This window comes from Oncorhynchus nerka, linkage group LG4 (assembly GCF_034236695.1).
Source record: "Oncorhynchus nerka isolate Pitt River linkage group LG4, Oner_Uvic_2.0, whole genome shotgun sequence".
Classification (NCBI taxonomy): domain Eukaryota; kingdom Metazoa; phylum Chordata; class Actinopteri; order Salmoniformes; family Salmonidae; genus Oncorhynchus; species Oncorhynchus nerka.
Window position 1 is genome coordinate 46,782,989 of NC_088399.1, and position 26,976 is coordinate 46,809,964.

The window sequence follows — 26,976 nt, forward strand, 5'->3', positions numbered from 1 at the left end:
AAACCCAGCCTAAAACCCCAAACAGCAAGCAATGCAGGTGTAGAAGCACGGTCACCACCCCCAGTTCCAAATAAGAAAAAAGTAGTTAAAACATGAGTCAATCAGAAATAAGCATGAATTAATCTGCCAAAATAAAGACAATTATGATGTAGCAGAACAACTTACATGCAGTTGTCAGCAGCAGCCGAAATAGAGATTTGCAACATTCTTCTAATGGCTTTATGAAATAGTCCCCCCGATTGACTCCACACTTAAACACAATTAGCTTATTGTCATTGTCAGGTTGGGTTTGCAGCTCTATTTGGTATATCCAATTATTGCCCAGCTTGTAACGTGGCAAATTAATGTAGCTTAGCTTTTTCTGTTTAGCTAGCAAAGTTATCCAGCTTACAAATGTGCTAAACACATTGCGCTTTATTCTTATTAAAATATAAAACATTTAAGACACGACAGGGTAGTGTTTTTCAAAAAATGTTTTTTATTTATCGTAATTTTTCAACTAATTATGCGGTTTTGGTAGCCTTGGAACGCCTTTTCTTTACCACCACAGGCTTCTGGCTCATCAGGATGGCGCTGGCACGACGCAGCGCAGCCTAGGAAAACAAAGCACACCACTCAACTAATGACTCAAGATGTTAGACTGAGATCGATCTTTACCTCAAGGTGTCAAACTCATTCCATGTAGGGCCTAGTGTCTGCAAGTTTTAGTTTTTTCCTTTCAATTAAGTCCTAGACAACTAGGCGTGGCGAGTTCTTTACTAGTGACCTTAATTCATCAATCAAGTACAAGGGAGGAGCAAAAACCTGCAGCCACTCGGCCCTCTGTGGAATGAGTTTGACACTTGTGCTTTACCTGCTTAGGGTCTAACCATTAATCCATCATACAACCTTAAGCCCTATGGGTTTATTCAAGGTCTATAGCAGCAAGGGCCAGTTTCCTGGACACTGATTAAGCCTACAGCTAGACTAAAAAAAGCTATTTCAGTCAGTAACTGCCATTGAACATACTTTAGTCCAGGGCCAGGATTAATCCCATGTCAGAAAAATAAAACAGTTCACCATCAGTGAGATAGATACTCAATGTCTCGGCTGTAAGCTTGGGTAGCACTACAGCAGTCTGCAATCCTACTCCCGAATCCCACAAGATATACAGGCTTTCGTTCCAACCCAGCGCTAACACACCCGATTCAACATATAGTGCTGGGCTGGAACAAAAGCGACTACACCCTGTTGGTCCCAAGGACCAATATTGAAGACCAATAGAAAAACATGAGGTTTAGTAGATAGAGGGCTCACCATGCGCAGGTCCTTCCTGTAGTTGTTCTTGCGGATGATGTGCCTCAGGCTGCTCAGAGTGGCGCGGGAGTTCTTGTTGATGGTGATCTTCTCATATGAAGTGGCAGGCTTGCGCTGGCCTGAGCAATAACAAGAAAAGGTATCATTAACATGACCAAGCTCCCTCAATTCTGAGTAAGCTCTGACTTAAAGCAATGAGCGGTTAGATCCACGTGAACGTGGATCACAGGCACAACAACTACCTAATATCTTTACAACAACACGACGCAGCAAGACAACTTTGCTAAGGTGATTTACGCCTGAGGTGGATTATCATGACATGTATCAATGCACCACCACATACAAGTATGTGAACTGTTCTTGCATTTCCTGGTTGTTATTATGGAGGGGTGAAAATCGAAACAAACGTTTCGGCATCACACCGTCATGAGTGTAAAAAGGTCAGCACACACACCTGGCTTCCATTTCAAAGATGATTACACATACTGTACTTCACATTTATAAAACATACTAAACAGCTAGTATAACATTCTTGAATAAAATACTGCTAGCGATACGTTGTACCGTAATGCACGCGCGACAAACTGAGCATTCATTTTCCAGAATGAATGTTCATTGGTATATCTGTGTTCGTAGTGTCTGTCCTGCTTGGAATTTGAGTTGAAACAAACAGGGTATGAAAAGTTAACTTATCTATTACAGTAAAATAATGTCTCCATGTGTTACGGTGTCCATATGACCGATTCTGTTGGACCAAACCTCAAATGCAAATAGCAAGTTGAAACCGTTTGTCAGAGAGGAAGATGTGATCTCATCTTTGTTGTTGTGAGTGGTAGGGGGAGGGGCTTGGGAGATGCGAGAAGTTTCACTCTCGCCAAAATCGGTCCAAAATAATCCCTATGTGTTTCTATGCACTTATTTTGAATCCAAGCTTGTAGTCTGCCCTCCCGCCTAATGGACAACAAATCCCATTGTTAGGGTAGAGACATGAGCATCTAGTCATTATATACAGATCTCTGATGTAAATGGGAAGGTGTGAACATGACCAGACCAAAATGTCAACATGAGAAAAAGTGGGGTGGTAGATTATCAGTCTGCCCTATGGCTCAGCTCACATGCCTACACCCAAACCATTAACTGACACAGGGCCACTCAGCTTAGATAAATCATCTGAAAGATCCAGTTTAGAGGCCCAGCTCCTGAGCTCCCATCAGCAGAAACTCATTTTAAATGGAAAATGAATGTGTTAATGTAAAAACATTTAGTACATCGAATTGCATCTCATCAATTCATGCCCCTAGTCAAACCGAATCGTTCCAAATAAAACGTATCATTCCTGTATCATATCAGAGCCCATGCATCTATACATGTATCGAATCAGGAAGTACAGTTCCCGCGCAGCCCAGTCAAAACTGTTCGCTGCTCTGGCCCCCCAATGGTGGAACAAACTCCCTCACGACGCCAGGACAGCGGAGTCAATCACCACCTTCCGGAGACACCTGAAACCCCACCTCTTTCAGGAATACCTAGGATAGGATAAAGTAATCCTTCTCACCCCCCCCCCCCCCCCCTTAAAAGATTTAGATGCACTATTGTAAAGTGGCTGTTCCACTGGATGTCTTAAGGTGAACGCACCAATTTGTAAGTCGCTCTGGATAAGAGCGTCTGCTAAATGACATAAATGTAAATGAATCATTCATGAAAGGAGAAGCACATCTCTAATTTTCAGCAATTAAAATTGTAAGTCTAGTCTTTCTACACAATACATTTTCAAATCTGGGTGGTAAATTCAATAAAGTATTCAATAATTTTGGATGGAATCAAGGCATTAGACTGTACCAGAGGCCACCAAAATAGAGCTCCTCCAGCAAAACAATTCTAAGCACCCCCCGGCTACTTTTTCCATTTGACTGGCTATTCCATGTACTTGTGGAAAACACTGAATAATGTAGATCATGTATTCCATTGTACTACGTACTGACATACATCTTGTGAATTTTCTTGCTTGATCATGTGACACATCCTTGAAATAGAAGCCAGGAGTGTGTGCCAGCCATTTCACAATAATGATTGCTTGATGCCAAAACGTTTGGTTTTCATATTTTATTTACATTTACGTCATTTAGCAGACGCTCTTATCCAGAGCACTTTACTGCACTATAAACTTTTGGCCACTATGAGGTTTAACTAGTTGCTCCTACCCTCTACTTTTTTGAACATTTTGTTAAAAATCGCGCAACATTTCAGCGCCCTGCTACTCATGCCAGGAATATAGTACGTTCATATGGTTAGAATGGGTGTATAGGAAACCCTCGGACGTTTTTAAAACTGGTTAAATCACGACTGTGGCTATTACATAACGTGCGTTACATCGGAAAGCGCAGGAAAACCTGATCACAGAAAATGGAAATAAATATCCTTGCGCCACTTCCAGCAAATGTTAACAGTGAGCCGAATTAGATAAGACCGAGCATTCAACTCCCACAGCATCCCCATGCAGTCGAGTATCTTGTGAATTTAATCCTCTTTGATTCTTGGTTGAACCGAAAGAGGGGCACGACGTACCTCCGGTCTCCGCCCAGATCATTCCGGAAGAGCTCTCTCCTGAAATTTTTTCCAAGACGACAGCTAATGATACGTACATCGCCTACGTTTGATTTTTATCGCTTATTAACGTTTACTAATACCTAAAGTAGCATTACAAACGTATTTCGAAGTGTTTTGTGGAAGTTTATCGTCTACTTTTTGAATTTTAAAAATGACGTTACGTTGTGAAATCGCTGTTTTTTTCGTTTATCACACAGTCTACATATAACGATATCTTGGCTTTATATGGCCCGATTTAATCGAAATAAAGACCCAATAGTGTTTATGGGACATCTAGGAGTGCCAACAAAGAAGATGGTGAAAGGTAATGACTGTTTTCTATTTTATTGTGCGGTTTGTGTAACGCCGAAATGCTAATTATTTTGTTTACGTCCCCTGCTGTGCCTTTCTGTTGTAGTGTATTGGTGCATGCTATCAGATAATAGCTTCTCATGCTGTCGCCGAAAAGCATTTTAAAAATCTGACTTGTTGCCTGGATTCACAACGAGTGTAGCTTTAATTTGATACCCTGCATGTGTATTTTAAAGAACTTTTGAGTTTTAACTAATACTATTAGCATTTAGCGTAGCGCATTTGCATTTCCAGAGCTCTAGTTGGGACGCAAGCGTCCCAGGTAGAGGTAAGAGGTTAAATAAACATCTTTAGTTTTGTATTCAAGCCTCAAAGGGATAAATCCAAAACTTTAACAGGTCTCCCATTTCTTCCAGTATCCTAAATTTGACACCTACGCACCTGAAACCGAGACCACTTCATATAAAGGACTTAAAAATATATATATCATTGGTATTTTGGACAACTATGTTTACCTGCGCGCTTCTTCAGCACGATAACCACACCCTTGCCATCAGCTGCAGGCTGAACACCAACAGTCTTTCTGTGCACTAGGCCGTTGAAACGGAAAGAGTTCTTGGACTTCAGGTTGTTGGGCTCCTGGTAAACAAATGAGAAATACATTTGACTAACAAATCTTATATCAGCAAGGACAAATCATGCAACAAGACCCTGCATGATCAATCATGTACATTCAGACCATAGACACATCCCCAAGATATCAACACACTCAAAGAGCATGTGACTGCATGCATGATCTACTTCATGATCCACCAGGTATGATGGTTTACTCTTACTAGGACCATCTGTCAGTAGTACTCACGGTACTGTAGGTCTGTCCATTCCTCTTGATGAGGAAGCTGGAGCAGTTCCTAATGACCATCCACTGCAGATGAGACGACATGTTGACAAACCTGGGGCAGACAAGAAGCGTCAATAGAAGTTACATAACAGTAACCAAAGATACATGTTCCCCCAAAAACGAACATTAGCTTACTCAGTACTTATTCTAATGTTTGCTAAAAAAACAGTCTATAAATCAGCAATTTTACAGGACAGGTTCGAGTCCCATTTCCTGTAGTTTTCAAAAATGCAAATAACTTACCATCCACGTTGGCGAACTGAAGTAAATTGAATTTACTAAATGGCTAGCAAGTTTTTCCTAGCCACTGTGCTTCCTCAAAGGTGTTATTACTACCTCTGAGAGTTTAGAGCTTGAGGTAGTCACCTCATACAAGTTCTTGGGACTATGGCTAGACGGTATACTGTCCTTCTCTCAGCACATATCAAAGCTGCAGGCTAAAGTTAAATCTAGACTTGGTTTCCTCTATCGTAATCGCCCCTCTTTCACCCCAGCTGCCAAACTAACCCTGATTCAGATGACCATCCTACCCATGCTAGATTACGGAGACATCATTTAAAGATCGGTGGGTAAGGGTGCTCTCGAGCGGTTAGATGTTCTTTACCATTCGGCAATCAGATTTGCCACCAATGCTCCTTATAGGACACATCAATGCACTCTATACTCCTCTGTAAACTGGTTATCTCTGTATACCCGTCGCAAGACTCACTGGTTTATGCTTATTTATAAAACCCTCTTAGGCCTCACTCCACCTTATCTGAGATATCTACTGCAGCCCTCATCCTCCACATACAACACCCATTCTGCCAGTCATATTCTGTTAGGTCCCCAAAGCACACCCTGGGTCGCAACAAACACTCAAACTGGACAATTTTATAGCAATCATGGACATCCTTACTGACAGTTGTAGCTGCTTTGTGTGAGTATCGTTGTCTCTACCTTCTTTCCCTTTGTGCTGTTGTCTGTGCCCAATCATGTGTGTACCATGTTTTGTGCTACTATCATGTTGTTGCTACCATGTGTTGCTGCCTTGCTATGTTGTGGTCTCTTGTCGTGATGTGCTTTTTGTCATACACATAGATATATATATATATATATACACATACACACACAGACATATATATACACACACACATATACTGCTCACAAAAATAAAGGGAACACTAAAATAACACATCCTAGATCTGAATGAATATAATATTCTTATTAAATACTTTTCTCTTTACATAGTTGAATGTGCTGACAACAAAATCACAAACATTATCAATGGAAATCAAATTTATCAACCCATGGAGGTCTGGATTTGGAGTCACACTCAAAATTAAAGTGGAAAACCACACTACAGGCTGATCCAACTTTGATGTAATGTCCTTAAAACAAGTCAAAATGAGGCTCAGTAGTGTGTGTGGCCTCCACGTGCCTGTATGACCTCCCTACAACGCCTGGGCATGCTCCTGATGAGGTGGCGGAAGGTCTGAGGGATCTCCTCCCAGACCTGGACTAGAGCATCTGCCAACTACTGGACAGTCTGTGGTGCAACGTGGCGTTGGTGGATGGAGCGAGACATGATGTCCCAGATGTGCTCAATTGGATTCAGGTCTGGGGAACGGGTGGGCCAGTCCATAGCATCAATGCCTTCCTCTTGCAGGAACTGCTGACACACTCCAGCCACATGAGGTCTAGCATTAGGAGGAACCCAGGGCCAACTGCACCAGCATATGGTCTCACAAGGGGTCTGAGGATCTCATCTAGGTACCTAATGGCAGTCAGGCTACCTCTGGCGAGCACATGGAGGGCTGTGCGGCCCCCCAAAGAAATGCCACCCCACACCATGATTGACCCACCGCCAAACCAGTCATGCTGGAGGATGTTGCAGGCAGCAGAACGTTCTCCACGGCGTCTCCAGACTGTCACGTCTGTCACATGTGTTCAGTGTGAAACTGCTTTCATCTGTGAAGAGCACACAGGGCGCCAGTGGCGAATTTGCCAATCTTGGTGTTCTCTGGCGAATGCCAAACATCCTGCACGGTGTTGGGCTGTAAGCACAACCCCCACCTGTGGACGTCGGACCCTCATACCACCCTCATGGAGTCTGTTTCTAACCATTTGAGCAGACACATGCACATTTGTGGCCTGCTGGAGGTCATTTTGCAGGCTCTGGCAGTGCACCTGCTCCTCCTTGCACAAAGGCGGAGGTAGCGGTCCTGCTGCTGGGTTGTTGCCCTCCTACGGCCTCCTCTACGTCTCCTGATGTACTGGCCTGTCTCCTGGTAGCGCCTCCATGCTCTGGACACTATGCTGAGACACAGCAAACCTTCTTGCCACAGCTCGCATTGATGTGCCATCCTGGATGAGCTGCACTACCTGAGCCACTTGTGTGGGTTGTAGACTCAGTCTCATGCTACCACTAGAGTGAAAGCACCGCCAGCATTCAAAAGTGACCAAAACATCAGCCAGGAAGCATAGGAACTGAGAAGTGGTCTGTGGTTACCACCTGCAGAACCAGTCCTTTATTGGGGGTGTCTTGCTTATTGCCTATCATTTCCACCTGTTGTCTATACCATTTGCACAACAGCATGTGAAATGTATTGTCAATCAGTGTTGATTCCGAAGTGGACAGTTTGATTTCACAGAAGTGTGATTGACTTGGAGTTACATTGTGCTGTTTAAGTGTTCCCTTTATTATTTTGAGCAGTGTATATACACACACATACACATTTTTTTTTATCCCAGCCCCCATAGGCCTTTTGTCTTTGGTAGGCCGTCATTGTTGTAAAAACTAACTTGCCTAGATATATAAAATTGTGCTTATTTAACCTTTATTTCTGCATTGCTTGCTGTTTGGGGTTTTAGGCTGGGTTTCTGTGTAGCATTTTGACATCTACTGATGTAAAACGGGCTTTTAACTTTGATTAATAGGGTAGGAAGATACAGTAGCTAGCCATCTAACGTTAAATGACCACGTTTCAGTGGCGTGGGGACTTAACATGGTATTGTCAAACCCTTTCCGATTAAAGACATAAATTAATGCATTACCATGCCAACAATTTATCAAATTGACAGTAACATTAGCTAAACCAGACTACAAATGAGGACAACGAGCGAAGACCCGGTTTCTTGCATAGGCTGAACCTCGCCAGCTAGCATAGCAGACCGAGTTGGGCCTAGTATTTATATTCAACATTCGGTCAAATAATCAGTACAAACAATATCACGCCTATGTAATAATAATTTAAGTTATGTTGTTAAACGATTAGCAATCTAAACAACAGACCGGTCAAAAAATTTAACTTTAGCATACGACGACTAGCACATGAAGAGACCACGTTACCTTTCGGAGGAGGAAGAGGAAAGAAAAGGGCGGAAACCGGATTACATTGACTATTTGATAGATCATTGCACCAAAGACAGTACACTATAAAGATAGGCAGAAACTGAAATCTCGGATAACGCTTGTCGGCGATGTCATGGTGACGTTAGCTAGTTAAGCTCATGCGCAGTAACACATCAATGGGTCTAAAGGTAGTCTCCAGCCGTACTGAGCATATATGCAAACCGTCAAAGGCACTCCGATATAAAGTTGTTTTGACGAAAATGAAAACGTGTCAGTTTGTCACTTTCACGAGATTGGAGTAATAACATGTTCAACTACTTAAGACATTGCCTCGAATCTAGGTTGTGTCTTTTGATTTACAGAAAAGTAATCAATAATATAATAATTTTTCACTTCTCTCATTTACTTCTCAAACCCCAAACCCCGGCCTGGTCTACTTCGTATGTTTCGGATTCGCAAGCTTTCCAGAAGTCCCGCGATGTTGCGCCTCTGCGTTTAGAAATGTCGTCACTAGTTACCACAGTCACAAAGTCTTAAACCCGTCCATTTCTGCCATTTCTCTTCTTAAAATCTGATTTTGAATTTAACCCTAACCTCAACCACACTGCTAACTTTATGCCTAACCCTAACCTTAAATTAAAGGCCAAAAGCACAATTTGGTTTTCATGATATATACTTGTGGCTGTGGTAACTAGTGCAAACAGGTTTAGAAACCTGTGCCTGCACGTTGAAATCCACATTTATCGAGTGAAAATCCGAAGATGAAACAAAGTCAGAAAATTGCCATTATTTAATTCAAATGTGTTTTTATAATGATCTTAATGTTTGAATATTTAAATGAAATATTTTATTTTACACTACACTGTACTAGTTATTCAAATAGGAGGGACACTATTGGTCGGAATCTGGAGAGAGGAAAATGGTGACTGCTTGATTCTGAAAGAGCGGCAAGTGAAGTGTGTGACGATAAATGGAAAATAGTGAAATCAAACAATGGAACAACACGAGCAAAAGTTGTAGTAGAAGACAAGGACTGGTCCAATAATGCATTTCTTATTGGACTGTGTTTTGGCAAAAGAGTTATAGCTGGAATCTCGTTGTATATACAGACCCCTTGACTTTTTCCAAATTTTGTCACATTATAGCCTTTTTCTAAAATGGATTACATTTTTTTTTAATCCTCAGCAATCTACACACAATATCGCATAATGACAGTGAAAACAGGTTTTTAGAAATGTTTGCAAATGTATTTAAAAAATAAATGCCTCATTTACATAAGTATTCAGACCCTTTGCTATGAGACTTGAAATTGAGCTCAGGTACATCCCGTTTCCATTTATCATCCTTGAGATGCCTCTACAACTTGATTAGAGTCCACCTGCGGTAAATTCAATTGATTAGAAATGATTTGGAAAAAGGCACACGCCTTTCTATAAAAGATCCCACAGTTGACAGTGCATGTCAGAGCAAAAACTAAGCCATGAGGTTGAAGGAATTGTCCTTAGAGCTCAGAGACAGGATTGTGTCGAGGAACAGATCTGGGGAAGGGTACCAAAAAATGTCTGCAGCATTGAAGATCCCCAAGAACATAGTGGCCTCTGGCCTCCCAGAGCTGGGATGCCGGGCCAAACTGAGTAATTGGGGGAGAAGGGCCTTGGCCAGGGAGGTGACCAAGAATCCAATGGTCACTCTGACAGAAATGTTGCTCCTATGTGGAGATGGAACCTTCCAGAAGGACAACCATCTCTGCAGAACCACCAATCAGGCCTTTATGGTAGAGTGGCCAGACGGATGTCAGGGTTCCGCCTGGCACCAGAGACCGCCCTAGAGATTTTTATTGGATCAGGCGTGTCTTGTTATTTCATGATTGTGCCCCTGTTAAAAGAGGTGTTTTCTGTGGTCCTTTGCAGAAGCTTGAATTGTTCACTGTGTCCGGTCGTTTCCTGAGTGAGTTTTGAGACAAAGTGGAGTGGAGGGGTTGTGTTTTTCCCCGAAAATGTACTGTGATCCTGCGGCAACCGTTTCTCAGTAAAGTATTATGTTTTTCCTTAACCATTGATTCCTTATCTGGTCTCTTCTCTACACCTGGGTCCAACCTTATCACATCACAATGGAAGTCACTCCTCAGTAAAAGGCACATGACAGCCCGCTTGGACTTTGCCAAAAGGCACCTATAGACTCTCAGACCATGAGAAACAAGATTCTTTGGTCTGGTGAAACCAAGATTGAACTCTTTGGCCTGAATGCCAAGCATCATGTCAGGAGGAAACCTACCACCATCCCGAGGGTGAAGCATGGTGGTGGCAGTATCATGCTGTGTGGATGTTTTTCAGCGGCGGGGACTGGGAGACTAGTCAGGATCGAGGCAAAGATGAATGGAGTAAAGTACAGAGAGATCCTTGTTGAAATTCTGCTCCAGAGCGCTCAGGACCTCAGACTGGAGGCGAAGGTTCACCTTCCAACAGGACAACAACCCTAAGCACACAGCCAAGACAACGCAGGAGTGGCTTTGGGACAAGTCTCTGAATGTCCTTGAGTGGACTAGCCAGAGACTGGACTTGAACCTTTTCGAACATCTCTGGAGAGACCTGAAAATAGCTCTGCAGCAACAAGCCCCATCTACCCTCACAGAGCTTGAGAGGATCTGCAGAGAAGAATGGGAGAAACTGCCCAAATACAGATGTGCCAAGCTTGTAGCGTCATACCCAAGTAGATTGGAGGATGTAAAGCGCAGCCAAAGGTGCTTCAATAAAGTACTGAGTAGAGGGTCTGAATACTTATGTAAATGTGATATTAAATGATTTTTTAAATATAAATTATCAAAATTTCTAAAGACCTGTTTTTGCTTTGTCATTATGGGGTGTTGTATGTGTAGATTGATGAGGGGGAAAACACTATTTGAATACATTTTAGAATAAGGCTGTAACCTAACATGTGGGGAAAAAATGTGGAAAACGTCAAGCGGTCTGAATACTTTTGGAAGGCACTGTAGATGACGAGTACCTTAGTCAGAAAATCCCAGGAGTGGTCAGTGCACGTCTCCTGACCCGTATGGTAAATGGAAGGAAGGAGAAAAGCCTATCGATATTATTGTTGTTTGAGGAGACGCTGCTTGGATATGTGAGGTATGCATGTGGTGAGAGCATTTGTGTCCAAACCATTACAGTGTGGGAATTGCCAAATATATGGTCACGTGTGACATGTTTGCAGATGGGAGAAGTATAGTGTTGATCTGATGTAAGGACCTGATTAGAATTCGTTTTTTTATGGGAAAGCAGGTTGATTTTTTGTTTAGTTAATTTCTTTCTTTTTTTTATAGTTTGTATGATATTTGATTTATTTTTACCCACATTATTACCTTTTTTGTGATACTTATTATTCACCCGCACAGTAGGTGGCAGAAGCACATCAAATTGTTGCGAACGCCATTATACCATAGAATAAGAAGGGACACTATTTGACAGAGCTTTGTCATTTGTCTCTTATGTCATCGCCTCTGTTTAGTTTGCATTATTGATTGAACGAACCGCACATGGATCCAATGGCTAGTAATATTTATTACATTTTAGGCTTAAACTAATATTGAAAAAGATAGCTAATTGTCACGTTCTGACCTTAGTTCTTTTGTTATGTCTTTGTTTTAGTATGGTCAGGGCGTGAGTTGGGTGGGTTGTCTATGTTCGTTTTTCTATGTTGTGTTTTGAGTTTGGCCTGGTATAGTTCTCAATCAGAGGCAGGTGTCGTTAGTTGTCTCTGATTGAGAATCATACTTAGGTAGCCTTTTTCCACCTGTGTTTCGTGGGTGTTTGTTTCCTGTTGTAATGTTTGTTTCACATTTCAGGACTGTTTTGGTTTGTATCATTCACGGTGGTATTTTGTATTCTTTACTGTTCAGTTTAATAAACTAAAATGGACACTTACCACGCTGCACATTGGTACGATCTCTCCTACTCCTCCTCAGAGGAGGAAGAAGAAACCCGTTACACCGTTCAGTCAAGTAGGTATCAATGTTGTGGGAACATGTTTGATTATGACAACGGAACTGCTTTACTAGTTATTGGATCCATGTGCGGTTTGTTCAATCAATATGCAAGCTTAAACAACTAAGACTGATAATCATTTCGACTGCATTAATTCATTTTTCTTATGTCGTCCACAAGATTGAATTAATGAACAGAGACTGTGTGGGCGTGGAGAGGCTGAAACAAGATACGTGTGCAAGCTGTTCTCAAAGTAAAAGCTGTGTGTGTGTATCTGACGTTATGGCCCGTGTACACTACTGGTGAAACACCGTTTCCCATTTGTTTTCAATGGAAGGAAAGCGTGTAGAAGCGGAGAGGGCAGTGGACCTTTGGGTGGTGCGAACGTGGCGTGGGAGGCGGTGAAAAAGTTCAGCATTTCCCAACTTTATGGAAACCACCAGCGGCGACCGCTGGGCAATGACCAATCATATCGAGTGGTCATATCGTCCCATGACGAATTTGACACTATGCGACCCATCGCTGGTGACTTTCTTCAGCTAAGATGGATGACAAAAATACTATGTTGGAAGTAAATGTAAGTTATGTCATAAAAAATGTACAGTTGAGATGAATATGTTACTTAATGTAGAGCAGCTGCGATTTTAGCATGTAAAGCTTGGTGGGGCAAAAAAATATATATGTGGGACGCGTGCCAGCAAAGCCACTAAACGGCGACAAACGGTGCCCACAAACTGTTAGGGCCTACATAAAACTGTCCAACAGCAGAGTCCCAACACCTTACCACTGCTGAACCTGGCTTTCAGGGAAGACTTGTCTGGCAGCGAAACAGTTCATTCAGCCTCATTTACTGCCTTTAAAAAAAACATAGCTGATTTGGCAAACTTGCTTAAACAATTGTGGCTTCCACTGACAATTTAGATGTAAAAATTATGACATAAGGGGATGACAAGCGGATAAGAGGCAATACGGGGCGACACAGCCACTCCATTGTATAGCAGGCTAACATTAGTTGTTTCTTTGTGATGCTTGCAGTTAGCCACTGATTCCTTCCAAACAACTCATTGTTGAATTTGCGATTTCCAACTTGTTGTGTAATCTTTATGTACAATGGCCATTGAACACCGATATGTTTTATCTATAGTTTCTCTTCAGTATTTATATTCATATAACAAGGAATAAAAAGGATTTGCCCGATTTGTCGACTTGATGACAACTGATGATGACTGCTAGCTAAGACTTTGAAAGTAAATCCAATCAAAACTACTGTAGATATGTGGTTTGATGTCATTCTATCTGTGGCCAATGACCTTGAGCCTTTGATGGGCACATCTAATATAACTCTATGGCAGAGCCCAAGGGGCAACATTTTTTGAGCTCTAACCTTAGAATTGGGGATGACGTACTGTCCCATGAGTGACAGAAAACTGAGCTAATCGGGCAAAACGCTCTGTATTTTCTGCTGACTAGCCCCACCACCACAGAAAGCACTGAGCTAGGTTGAAACACCTCCATTTTGGAGCTGCCTTACTCAAGAAAGCAAAAAGAGACCATGTTTGTATGCAGCTTTATTAACTCAATGCCATTATATATATTTTTTCATTGTTTGAAAACTGACATGTGACATGTATTAATGCCAAAATAACAAGCAAAACAGGCAAGCCCCCCCGCGCACCCAAAGTCTGGCACTCAAAAGAGGTGGGGCAGAGCCCTGAAAGAAGGGTCGCTGCAAATGTAGAGACAAACGATTCTGCCTATTTGTTTGTCATAAAGTTAACATAAGCCAGTGTCGTGGAAATTTCCTGTATTACCAAATCACGAGAGAGCAAACCACACAAGTCAGTTATCATAAAGTCCATCTTTAATTATATGAGCTTCACCATAGCCCTGTGACTCTCAGATCAATTCAGTGTCTATAAATTAATTCTCTGAGAGTGCTTACATATTGCAACTGAGATCCTTTATAGCAAAGACACACATAGCCAGACAGCATTGGCTATAAATTATCGTTCAGTTTGGTCTCCTAAATGAAGATCAGGGCAACCTCAGAGGGAACATAGAATGGTTCCAGACACTGCCATCCTCCTCTCCCCGATGGGAAAAGTAGGAAGTGACTGGCACACAGACATTGTGGAGCCAAGAGATAATTGGTTCCCCCTCAATCCTCCCTTCACATGGTTTAAAATATATGTTTACATATGAAGACAAGCTTGACCTCTCCCATTTCTGGGGCCCAAGTAACTGAGCCCTGACAGAGAAATGATAACTGCAAACAGCCAACACTATAGTACAAAAATATACATTCTAAATTACAAGTATCTCACAAGCATATTATGAAAATAAAACATCCTATCTATAAATGTTACCTAAAGATTTCTGATTCTGCCCCGACACCAGATAGCTAGCTTTATGGGTGTTGAGATATGAGTACGAAATTGTAAGTAGTGTTTAATGTTTTAGGGACTCATGAGAGAACCAGCTGTCGTCTTGTGAAACAGTGGCCGTAAAGAATCAAGCTAGTTAAAGCATTTACTGCAAATTGAATGTACAATTTTGTAAGTTTGCCTTGCTGATTTTTCCCATGCAATGCAGCTGAAGTAACGTAGCTAGCTAACAATTTTCTTGCTTATTGTGCAGTGGAGGATAAAAATACCTGTATGCCTATGGATGTGTAGCTAGCTATGTAGCCAATCTGTGTTTGGACCCTAAAATGTTTGGTATAAATATCAGAACCTAGCTATGAACCTCTGCTATCATAGCCTGTTGTATCAACGTCAAAACAGATGGAATGACATTAATGAAGCCTATGGATTGAGGAGAATATAATATCACTTTATTGTGCCAAGGATGCAAGTCCTACAGTTGTCGGAAGTTTACATACACTTAGGTTGGAGTCATTAAAACTCGTTTTTCAACCACTCCACAAATTTATTTTTAACTTCTTCGAGATAGGGGGCGCTCTTTTAATTTTTGGATGAAAAACGTTCCCGTTTTAACAAACTATAGTTTTGGCAAGTTGGTTAGAACATCTACTTTGTGCATGACACAAGTAATTTTTCCAACAATTGTTTACAGACAGATTATTTCACTTATAATTCACTGTGTCTGACCCAATTCCAGTGGGTCAGAAGTTTACATACACTAAGTTGACTGTGCTTTTAAACAGCATGGAAAATTCCAGAAAATGATGTCATAGCTTTAGAAGCTTCTGATAGGCTAATTGACATAATTTGAGTCAATTGGCGGTGCACCTCAAGGCCTATCTTCAAACACAGTGCATCTTAGCTTGACATCATGGGAAAATCAAAAGTAATCAGCCAAGACCTCAGATAATTTTAGACCTCCACAAGTCTGGTTCATCATTGGGAGCAATTTCCAAACAACTGAAGGTACCACGTTCATCTGTACAAACAATAGTACGCAAGTATAAACACCATGGGACTACGCAGCCGTCATACCGCTCAGGAAGGAGACGCGTTCTGTCTCCTAGAGATGAACGTACTTTGGTGCGAAAAGTGCAAATCAATCCCAGTACAACAGCAAAGGACCTTGTGAAGATGCTGGAGAAAACATGTACAGAAGTATCTATATCCACAGTAAAACGAGTCCTATATCGACATAACCTTAAAGACCGCTCAGCAAGGAAGAAGCCACTGCTCCAAAATCGCCATAAAAAAGCCAGACTACGGTTTGCAACTTCGCACTCCCATTTTTGGAGAAATGTTCTCTGGTCTGATGAAACAAAAATAGAACTGTTTGGCCATGATGACCATCGTTATGTTTGGAGGAAAAAGGGGGACACTTGCAAGCCGAAGAACACCATCCCAACCGTGAAGCACTGGGGTGGCAGCATCCTGTTGTGGGGGTGCTTTGCTGCAGGAGGGACTGGTGCACTTCACAAAATAGAAGGCATCACGAGGAAAGAAAATAATGTGGATATATTGAAGCAACATCTCAAGACATCAGTCAGGAAGTTAAAGCTTGGTCGCAAATGGGTCTTCCAAATGGACAATGACCCCAAGCATACTTCCAAAGTTGTGGCAAAATGGCTTAAGGACAACAAAGTCAAGGTATTGGAGTAGCCATCACAAAGCCCTGACCTCAATCCAATAGAAAATGCGTGGGCAGAACTGAAAAAGAATGTGTGAGCAAGGAGGCCTACAAACCTGACTCAGTTACACCAGCTCTGTCAGGAGGAATGGGCCAACATTCACCCAGCTTATTGTGGGAAGCTTGTGGAAGAATACCCGAAACGTTTGACCCAAGTTAAACAATTTAAAGGCAATGCTACCAAATACTAATTGAGTGTATGTAAACTTCTGACACACTGGGAATGTGATGAAAGAAATAAAAGCTGAAATAAATCATTCTCTACTATTATTCTGACATTTCACATTCTTAAAATAAAGTGGTGATCCTAACTGGCTTAAGGAAGGGAATTTGTACTCAGATTAAATGTCAGGAATTGTGAAAAACTGAGTTTTAAATGTATTTGGCTAAAGTGTATGTAAACTACTGACTTCAACTGTATATACATGTAGTTATTACCAACATGAGATCCCCACATCCAGGATGACCAGAGGAGGGTGACGTGTGAGCCCAACAAATCAAATGATCACGGACATCAGACAGAACGTACAGATGCCCAACTGGACACTGCTTGAGAGTGGGCTCTGTACGTAACGCCCGCTCGATGTCTGAGTCCACCTCCCATACCACCTGTGCCACCAGGCAAGAAGCCGGAAGTATGGGAGTGGGATCCGTGGACCGCTCCTCTGTGTCATACATCCGGGACAGTGCGTCTGCCTTAGCGTTCTGGGAACCTGGTCTGTAGGAAAGGGTGAAAACAAAACGGGTGAAAAACATGGCCCACCTTGCCTGACGAGGGTTCAGTCTCCTCGCCGCCCGGATGTACTCTAGATTGCGGTGGTCAGTCCAAATGAGGAAAGGGTGTTTAGCCCCCTCAAGCCAATGCCTCCACGCCTTCAGAGCCTTGACAACAGCCAACAGCTCCCGATCACCCACATCATAGTTTCGCTCCGCCGGGCTGAGCATCTTCGGAAAAAAAGCACAGGGGCGGAGCTTTGGTGGCGTACCCAAGCGCTGAGACAACACAGCTCCTATCCCAGCCTCGGACGCGTCCACCTCTACTATAAATGCCAAAGAGGGATCAGGAGGAGCCAGCACGGGAGCCAAGGTAAACAGAGCCTTCAGGTGACCAAAAGCCCTGTCCGCCCCAGCTGACCACTGCAGTCGCACCGGTCCCCCCTTTAGCAAAGAGGTAATGGGTGCTGCTACCTGACCAAAGCCCCAGAGAAACCTCCGGAAGTAGTTGGTAAACCCTAAAAACCGCTGCTCCTCCTTTACCGTGGTTGGAGTTGGCCATTTCCGCATGACTGAAATGCACCCCTGTCGTGGACAGGCGGTACCCTAGGAAGGATACGGACTGTTACAGGTCATGCTCCAACAGTCAACCAAGCACCTTGCGCACCAGGGACACATGCTCGGCGCGTGTAGCGGAGTATATTAGAATGTCATCTATATACACCACTACACCCTGCCCGTGCAGGTCCCTTAAAATCTTGTCTACAAAGGATTGAAAGACTGATGGAGCATTCATCAACCCGTGCGGCATGACAAGGTACTCATTGTGCCCAGAGGTGGTACTAAATGCCGTCTTCCACTCATCCCCCTCCCAGATACGCACCAGGTTGTAAGCGTTCCTGAGATCCAATTTTGTGAAGATGCGCACCCCGTGCAATGATTCTGTCACACTGGCTATGAGAGGCCCGCGGGTAACTGTACTTCACTGTGATCTGATTTATACCTCAATAGTCAATACACAGGCGTAAACCTCCATCCTTCTTCTTCACAAAAAAAGAAACTTGAGGAGGCAGGTGAAGTGGAAGGCCGAATGTATCCCTGTCCCAGAGATTTGGAGACGTATGTTTACATAGCCGCCGTCTCCTCCTGTGACAAAGGATACACGTGACTCCTGGGAAGTGCTGCGTCTACCATGAGATTTATCGCACATTCCCCTGTCGATGGGGTGGTAATTGAGTCGCCTTCATTTTACAGAAGGCGAGAGCCAAATCGGCATATTCAGGGGGGATGTGCATGTTGGAGACCTAGTTTGGACTCTCCACCGTAGTTGCACCTATGGAAACACCTACACACCTCCCTGAGCACTGACGTGACCATCCCTTGAGAGCCCCCTGTTTCCACGAAATAGTGGGGTCATGATCGGCCAACCAGGGAAGCCCCAACACCACAGGAAACGCAGGTGAATCGATCAGAAAGAAACTAATTCTCTCCTTATGATCCCCCTGCGTTATCATACATAGTGGAGTTGTGACCTCCCGGATCAGTCCCGATCCTAAAGGACAACTATCTAAGGAATGTACAGGGAAGGGCACATCAACAGGAACAATAGGGATCCCTAATCTAATTGCAAATGAACGATCAATAAAGTTCCCAGCTGCACCTGAATCTACTAGCGCCTTATACTGGGAATGCGGGGAAAACTCAGGAAATTCTATACATACACACATGTGCGAAACAAGAAGCTCAAATCAAATCAAATCAAATTTTATTTGTCACATACACATGGTTAGCAGATGTTAATGCGAGTGTAGCGAAATGCTTGTGCTTCTAGTTCCGACAATGCAGTAATAACCAACAAGTAATCTAACTAACAATTCCAAAACTACTGTCTTATACACAGTGTAAGGGGATAAATAATATGTACATAAAGATATATGAATGAGTGATGGTACAGAGCAGCATAGGCAAGATACAGTAGATGGTATCGAGTACAGTATATACATATGAGATGAGTATGTAAACAAAGTGGCTAGTGATACATGTATTACATAAGGATGCAGTAGATGATATAGAGTACAGTATATACGTATGCATATGAGATTAATAATGTAGGGTATGTAACATTATATTAGGTAGCATTGTTTAAAGTGGCTAGTGATATATTTTACATAATTTCCCATCAATTCCCATTATTAAAGTGGCTGGAGTTGAGTCAGTGTGTTGGCAGCAGCCACTCAATGTTAGTGGTGGCTGTTTAACAGTCTGATGGCCTTGAGATAGAAGCTGTTTTTCAGTCTCTCGGTCCCAGCTTTGATGCACCTGTACTGACCTCGCCTTCTGGATGATAGCGGGGTGAACAGGCAGTGGCTCGGGTGGTTGTTGTCCTTGATGATCTTTATGGCCTTCCTGTAACATCGGGTGGTGTAGGTGTCCTGGAGGGCAGGTAGTTTGCCCCCGGTGATGCGTTGTGCAGACCTCACTACCCTCTGGAGAGCCTTACGGTTGTGGGCGGAGCAGTTGCCGTACCAGGCGGTGATACAGCCCGCCAGGATGCTCTCGATTGTGCATCTGTAGAAGTTTGTGAGTGCTTTTGGTGACAAGCCAAATTTCTTCAGCCTCCTGAGGTTGAAGAGGCGCTGCTGCGTCTTCTTCACAATGCTGTCTGTGTGAGTGGACCAATTCAGTTTGTCTGTGATGTGTATGCCGAGGAACTTAAAACTTGCTACCCTCTCCACTACTGTTCCATCGATGTGGATAGGGGGATGTTCCCTCTGCTGTTTTCTGAAGTCCACAATCATCTCCTTAGTTTTGTTGACGTTGAGTGTGAGGTTATTTTCCTGACACCACACTCCGAGGGCCCTCACCTCCTCCCTGTAGGACGTCTCGTCGTCGTTGGTAATCAAGCCTACCACTGTTGTGTCGTCCGCAAACTTGATGATTGAGTTGGAGCGTGCGTGGCCACGCAGTCGTGGGTGAACAGGGAGTACAGGAGAGGGCTCAGAACGCACCCTTGTGGGGCCCCAGTGTTGAGGATCAGCGGGGTGGAGATGTTGTTGCCTACCCTCACCACCTGGGGGCGGCCCGACAGGAAGTCCAGTACCCAGTTGCACAGGGCGGGGTCGAGACCCAGGGTCTCGAGCTTGATGACGAGCTTGGAGGGTACTATGGTGTTGAATGCCGAGCTGTAGTCGATGAACAGCATTCTCACATAGGTATTCCTCTTGTCCAGATGGGTTAGGGCAGTGTGCAGTGTGGTTGAGATTGCATCGTCTGTGGACCTATTTGGGCGGTAAGCAAATTGGAGTGGGTCTAGGGTGTCAGGTAGGGTGGAGGTGATATGGTCCTTGACTAGTCTCTCAAAGCACTTCATGATGACGGACGTGAGTGCTACGGGGCGGTAGTCGTTTAGCTCAGTTACCTTAGCTTTCTTGGGAACAGGAACAATGGTGGCCCTCTTGAAGCATGTGGGAACAGCAGACTGGGATAGGGATTGATTGAATATGTCCGTAAACACACCGGCCAGCTGGTCTGCGCATGCTCTGAGGGCGCGGCTGGGGATGCCGTCTGGGCCTGCAGCCTTGCGAGGGTTAACACGTTTAAATGTCTTACTCACCTCGGCTGCAGTGAAGGAGAGTCTGCATGTTTTCGTTGCAGGCCGTGTCAGTGGCACTGTATTGTCCTCAAAGCGGGCAAAAAAGTTATTTAGTCTGCCTGGGAGCAAGACATCCTGGTCCGTGACTTGGCTGGTTTTCTTCTTGTAGTCCGTGATTGACTGTAGACCCTGCCACATACCCCTTGTGTCTGAGCCGTTGAATTGAGATTCTACTTTGTCTCTATACTGACGCTTAGCTTGTTTGATAGCCTTGCGGAGGGAATAGATGCACTGTTTGTATTCGGTCATGTTACCAGTCACCTTGCCCTGATTAAAAGCAGTGGTTCGCGCTTTCAGTTTCACGCGAATGCTGCCATCAATCCACGGTTTCTGGTTAGGGAATGTTTTAATCGTTGCTATGGGAACGACATCTTCAACGCACGTTCTAATGAACTCGCACACCGAATCAGCGTATTCGTCAATGTTGTTATCTGACGCAATACGAAACATATCCCAGTCCACGTGATGGAAGCAGTCTTGGAGTGTGGAGTCAGCTTGGTCGGACCAGCGTTGAACAGACCTCAGTGCGGGAGCTTCTTGTTTTAGTTTCTGTCTGTAGGAAGGGATCAACAAAATGGAGTCGTGGTCAGCTTTTCCAAAAGGAGGGCGGGGCAGGGCCTTATATGCGTCGCGGAAGTTAGAGTAACAATGATCCAAGGTTTTTCCACCCCTGGTTGCGCAATCGATATGCTGATAAAATTTAGGGAGTCTTGTTTTCAGATTAGCCTTGTTAAAATCCCCAGCTACAATGAATGCAGCCTCCGGATAAATGGATTCCAGTTTGCAAAGAGTCAAATAAAGTTCGTTCAGAGCCATCGATGTGTCTGCTTGCGGGGGGATATATACGGCTGTGATTATAATCGAAGAGAATTCTCTTGGTAGATAATGTGGTCGACATTTGATTGTGAGGAATTCTAAATCAGGTGAACAGAAGGATTTGAGTTCCTGTATGTTTCTTTCATCACACCATGTCTCGTTAGCCATAAGGCATACGCCCCCGCCCCTCTTCTTACCAGAAAGATGTTTGTTTCTGTCGGCGCGATGCGTGGAGAAACCCGCTGGCTGCACCGCCTCCGATAGCGTCTCTCCAGTGAGCCATGTTTCCGTGAAGCAAAGAACGTTAGTCTCTGATGTCCCTCTGGAATGCTACCCGTGCTCGGATTTCATCAACCTTGTTGTCAAGAGACTGGACATTGGCGAGAAGAGTGCTAGGGAGTGGTGCACGATGTGCCCGTCTCCGGAGTCTGACCAGAAGACCGCCTCGTTTCCCTCTTTTACGGAGTCGTTTTTTTGGGTCGCCGCATGGGATCCTGTCCGTTGTCCTGGTTGAAAGGCAGAACACAGGATCCGCGTCGCGAAAATCATATTCTTGGTCGTACTGATGGTGAGTTGACGCTGATCTTATATTCAGTAGTTCTTCTCGACTGTATGTAATGAAACCTAAGATGACCTGGGGTACTAATGTAAGAAATAACACGTAAAAAAACAAAAAACTGCATAGTTTCCTAGGAACGCGAAGCGAGGCGGCCATCTCTGTCAGCGCCGGAAGTTACCGGGTGAGTCGGGTGCCTACTCACCTGGGATGATCCACCAATGCCCTTCCTGCTGCCCCAACTCCCTGTAGAACCTCCCCAGCACCGACCAGAAGTGTGCCCTCTGCTGCCACAGGTGGTCCAGGGAATGCCCCCCTCCGGTCCCCCTCATAGCAGCACCTCCTAGCTCCATCGGCGTCAGATCTGAGGTGCTGAGGGATGGAACTGACGGACCTCGATCCGGACGTCCGTGGGAGGCCAACAGGTTATCCAGCCTGATGGATAGGTCCACCAGCTGGTCAAAGGTAAGGGTGGTGTCCCTGCAGGCTAGCTCCCTACGAACATCCTCGCGTAGACCACACCTGTAGTGGTCGATCAGGGCCCGCTCATTCCATCCTGCGCCGGCGGCCAGAGTTCGAAAGTGCAGAGCGAAGTCTTGTGCACTACTCATCCTCTGTCTGAGATGATATAAGCATTCCCCCGCCGCTCTCCCTCAGGTAGATGATCAAAAACTGCCCGGAAGCAGCGGGTAAAATCCTCATAATTGTCCAACGTCGGTCCTTCCCTTCCCCAGACTGCGTTGTCCCATTCGAGTGCTCTACCAGTCAGACAGGAGATGAGGGTGTTTACACTCTCGCGTCCTGAAGGAGCTGAGTGAACGGTTGCCAGGTAGAGCCCCAGCTGGAGTAGGCACCCCTGGCACCCTGCAGCCGTTCCATCGTAGACCCTCGGGAGCGCGAGCCGAATCCCACTGGATCCAGGTGAAGGTGGGGTGGACAGCGGTATGGGTTGTTGTGGGAGCTGGGGTGATGATGATGGGGTTGCTGGAAATCCCCCTATTTCCCATCGCTCCATGGTTTGCAGCACACGATCCATGGCTGTGCCGAGACTTTGCAACATAGTCACGTGCTGCTGGACTCGCTCCTCCTTACGTAGAGGAGGGCTGTGTGCACCTGCTGACTCCATTGAAGGTGCATGTTCCTGTCAGAGTCTAGGTGATGTGGGTAAGGCGGAGTCAGGCGCAGGACACAGAGATGAGTAATAATAGTAACTTTACTCAAAAATAATCTTCCAACAAGGAGAACGAAAATCCAGAATCACATAATCGAGACAACTGACAACAATAAACACGCACAAAACCATGATGGCCCCAGAGGGTTAAATAAGTAAATAATTGAAACGTAATGGGAACCAGGTGTGTACAATACAGACAAAACAAATGGAAAAAGAAATATAGATCGGTGGAGGTTAGAAAGCCGGTGACGTCGACCGCCGAACGCCGCCCAAACAAGGAGAGGCACCAACTTTGGCGGAAGCCGTGACAATGAGTGAGTGTAAAAACAGAGGAGCAGGGAAGACAGCATATGATTAATGAATTACAATGAATTACTACCCTAATATTCTTTCAGTTCATCACAATTACATAATAGTGTCTCTAGTGGTGTCTCCTAACAGCCTTGGGCCCCCAGTTGGCGAGGATGGGACTGGCTTCCTCTGTCACATCAAAACATACCTGCAGATAAGAGACAGATGGATAGAGAGAGAGCATGATTAAGCCTTGTTTTTTTATTCTAACACTGTCAGTCATCATAATCATCAGGAGGTGAAATGCAAAACTGACCTTGGATCATTAACTCTGGGACTACTACATCTCTATCTGTATTTCAATGTAAAGCATCTCTTTAATAATAGTTCCTGTTGACCCGACCAAGTGACCTCTCACCTCTGATCATGCTGTGCCCTCTATGTCCGGTCACAACTTGCAGACTTGTTTTCGAGTTTCTGTGCGTTTTGTTGCCAACCTATTTTGCTACCTGACAACTTTACGTTTTTTACTTTTTAATTACCGTTTATATATATATATTTTTTTCTTTCCCTCAACTTTTTCACTCCGGACGCTTTATCTGGACACGATTCGTCAGGACCTCCAACAGCCGAAGCTAAGTAGTAACATTAACATGATGCCTTCTAATTGCAGTCGCTGTACTCGCCTTACGGCGAGGATAGCTGTGCTACAAGCCCAGCTTCAGACGCAATCGTTAGGCAAGGGTAATTTCAGTGTAGGAAAGGATGAAACAGCGTCTGTGCCACCAGTAAGTACAGATAGTAGTATAAATCCCCTGGCACAGTCCCCGCAGCCGGACAACTTTCTCACGGTTTCTGGAAGGACATGCTGTAGGAACGCTCAACCGGTGTCGCTCATTCAGCCGACAGAAACTTTCAACCGGTTTTCCCCATTAAGCAGCGAGTCGGAGTCAGACGCCGAGTCTTCTCTGGTCTCTACTCCTCTCGTTACGGGGTCTGAGACGCCGAAGCTTCCCACCATTAGCTCTGACAAATTGAAAACTCTAGTCATTGGTGACTCCATTACCCGCAGTATTAGACTTAAAACGAATCATCCAGCGATCATACACTGTTTACCAGGGGGCAGGGCTACCGACGTTAAGGCTAATCTGAAGATGGTGCTGGCTAAAGCTAAAACTGGCGAGTGTAGAGAGTATAGAGATATTGTTATCCACGTCGGCACCAACGATGTTAGGATGAAACAGTCAGAGATCACCAAGCGCAACATAGCTTCTGCGTGTAAATCAGCTAGAAAGATGTGTCGGCATCGAGTAATTGTCTCTGGCCCCCTCCCAGTTAGTGGCAGGATGAGCTCTACAGCAGAGTCTCATAACTCGCTGGTTGAAAACTGTTTTCTGCCACTCCCAAAAGATAGAATTTGTAGATAATTGGCCCTCTTTCTGGGACTCGCCCACAAACAGGACCAAGCCTGACCTGCTGAGGAATGACGGACTCCATCCTAGCTGGAGGGGTGCTCTCATCTTATCTACCAACATAGACAGGGCTCTAACTCCTCTAGCTCCACCATGAAATAGGGTGCAGGCCAGGCAGCAGGCTGTTAGCCAGCCTGCCAGCATAGTGGAGTCTGCCACTAGCACAGTCAGTGTAGTCAGCTCAGCTATCACCATTGAGACCGTGTCTGTGCCTCGACCTAGGTTGAGCAAAACTAAACATGGCGGTGTTCGCCTTAGCAATATCACTAGGATAAAGACCACCTCCATTCCTGTCATTATTGAAAGAGATCATGATACCTCACATCTCAAAATAGGGCTACTTAATGTTAGATCCCTTACTTCAAAGGCAATTATAGTCAATGAACTAATCACTGATCATAATCTTGATGTGATTGGCCTGACTGAAACATGGCTTAAGCCTGATGAATTTACTGTGTTAAATGAGGCCTCACCTCCTGCCTACACTAGTGACCATATCCCCCGTGCATCCCGCAAAGGCGGAGGTGTTGCTAACATTTACGATAGCAAATTTCAATTTACAAAAAAAAAAAAGACGTTTTCGTCTTTTGAGCTTCTAGTCATGAAATCTATGCAGCCTACTCAATAACTTTTTATAGCTACTGTTTACAGGCCTCCTGGGCCATATACAGCGTTCCTCACTGAGTTCCCTGAATTCCTATCGGACCTTGTAGTCATAGCAGATAATATTCTAATCTTTGGTGACTTTAATATTCACATGGAAAAGTCCACAGACCCACTCCAAAAGGCTTTCGGAGCCATCATCGACTCAGTGTGTTTTGTCCAACATGTCTCTGGACCCACTCACTGTCACAGTCATACGCTGGACCTAGTTTTGTCCCATGGAATAAATGTTGTGGATCTTAATGTTTTTCCTCATAATCCTGGACTATCGGACCACCATTTTATTACGTTTGCAATTGCAACAAATAATCTGCTCAGACCCCAACCAAGGAACATCAAAATTCACAGACAACACAAAGATTCCTTGATGTCCTTCCAGATTCCCTCCGTCTACCCAAGGACGCCAGAGGACAAAAATCAGTTAACCACCTAACTGAGGAACTCAATTTAACCTTGCGCAATACCCTAGATGCAGTTGCACCCCTAAAAACTAAAAACATTTCTCATAAGAAACTAGCTCCCTGGTACACAGAAAATACCCGAGCTCTGAAGCAAGCTTCCAGAAAATATGAACGGAAATGGCGCCACACCAAACTGGAAGTCTTCCGACTAGCTTGGAAAGACAGTACCGTGCAGTACCGAAGAGCCCTTACTGCTGCTCAAGCATCCTATTTTTCTAACTTAATTAAGGAAAATAAGAACAATCCGAAATTCCTTTTTGATACTGTCGCAAAGCTAACTAAAAAGCAGTATTCCCCAAGAGAGGATGACTTTCACTTTAGCAGTGATAAATTCATGAACTTCTTTGAGGAAAAGATTATGATTATTAGAAAGCAAATTACGGACTCCTCTTTAAATCTGCGTATTCCTTCAAAGCTCAGTTGTCCTGAGTCTGCACAACTCTCCCAGGACCTAGGATCAAGAGAGAGACTCAAGTGTTTTAGTAATATATCTCTTGACACAATGATGAAAATAATCATGGCCTCTAAACCTTTAAGCTGCATACTGGACCCTATTCCAACTAAACTACTGAAAGAGCTGCTTCCTGTGCTTGGCCCTCCTATGTTGAACATAATAAACGGCTCTCTATCCACCGGATGTGTACCAAACTCACTAAAA

At 44.2% G+C, this 26,976-nt stretch overlaps 1 protein-coding gene across 1 annotated transcript; it reads right to left on the reverse strand.

Moving 5' to 3' along the window:
- Positions 1-458: 458 nt before the first annotated feature.
- Positions 459-8,515, reverse strand: rpl28 (ribosomal protein L28). Its single transcript, XM_029657644.2, has 5 exons — positions 8,427-8,515; positions 5,057-5,147; positions 4,710-4,833; positions 1,297-1,415; positions 459-593 (listed from the first exon to the last, which is right to left on the reverse strand). Exons 2-5 carry the CDS (start codon positions 5,135-5,137, stop codon positions 504-506), a joined length of 414 nt encoding a protein of 137 aa, XP_029513504.1. The 5' UTR covers positions 5,138-5,147; positions 8,427-8,515; the 3' UTR covers positions 459-503.
- Positions 8,516-26,976: the final 18,461 nt, after the last annotated feature.

Bases quoted from the DNA above. Each gene is read 5' to 3' on its own strand.
- rpl28 (XM_029657644.2), bottom strand. From the start codon at position 5,137: ATGTCGTCTCATCTGCAGTGGATGGTCATTAGGAACTGCTCCAGCTTC. The intron at 1,416-4,709 runs GTAAACATAGTT...GTTATTGCTCAG, and splicing joins CGTGCTGAAGAAGCGCGCAG to GCCAGCGCAAGCCTGCCACT. The intron at 594-1,296 runs GTGAGCCCTCTA...TTGTTTTCCTAG, and splicing joins ACAGGAAGGACCTGCGCATG to GCTGCGCTGCGTCGTGCCAG.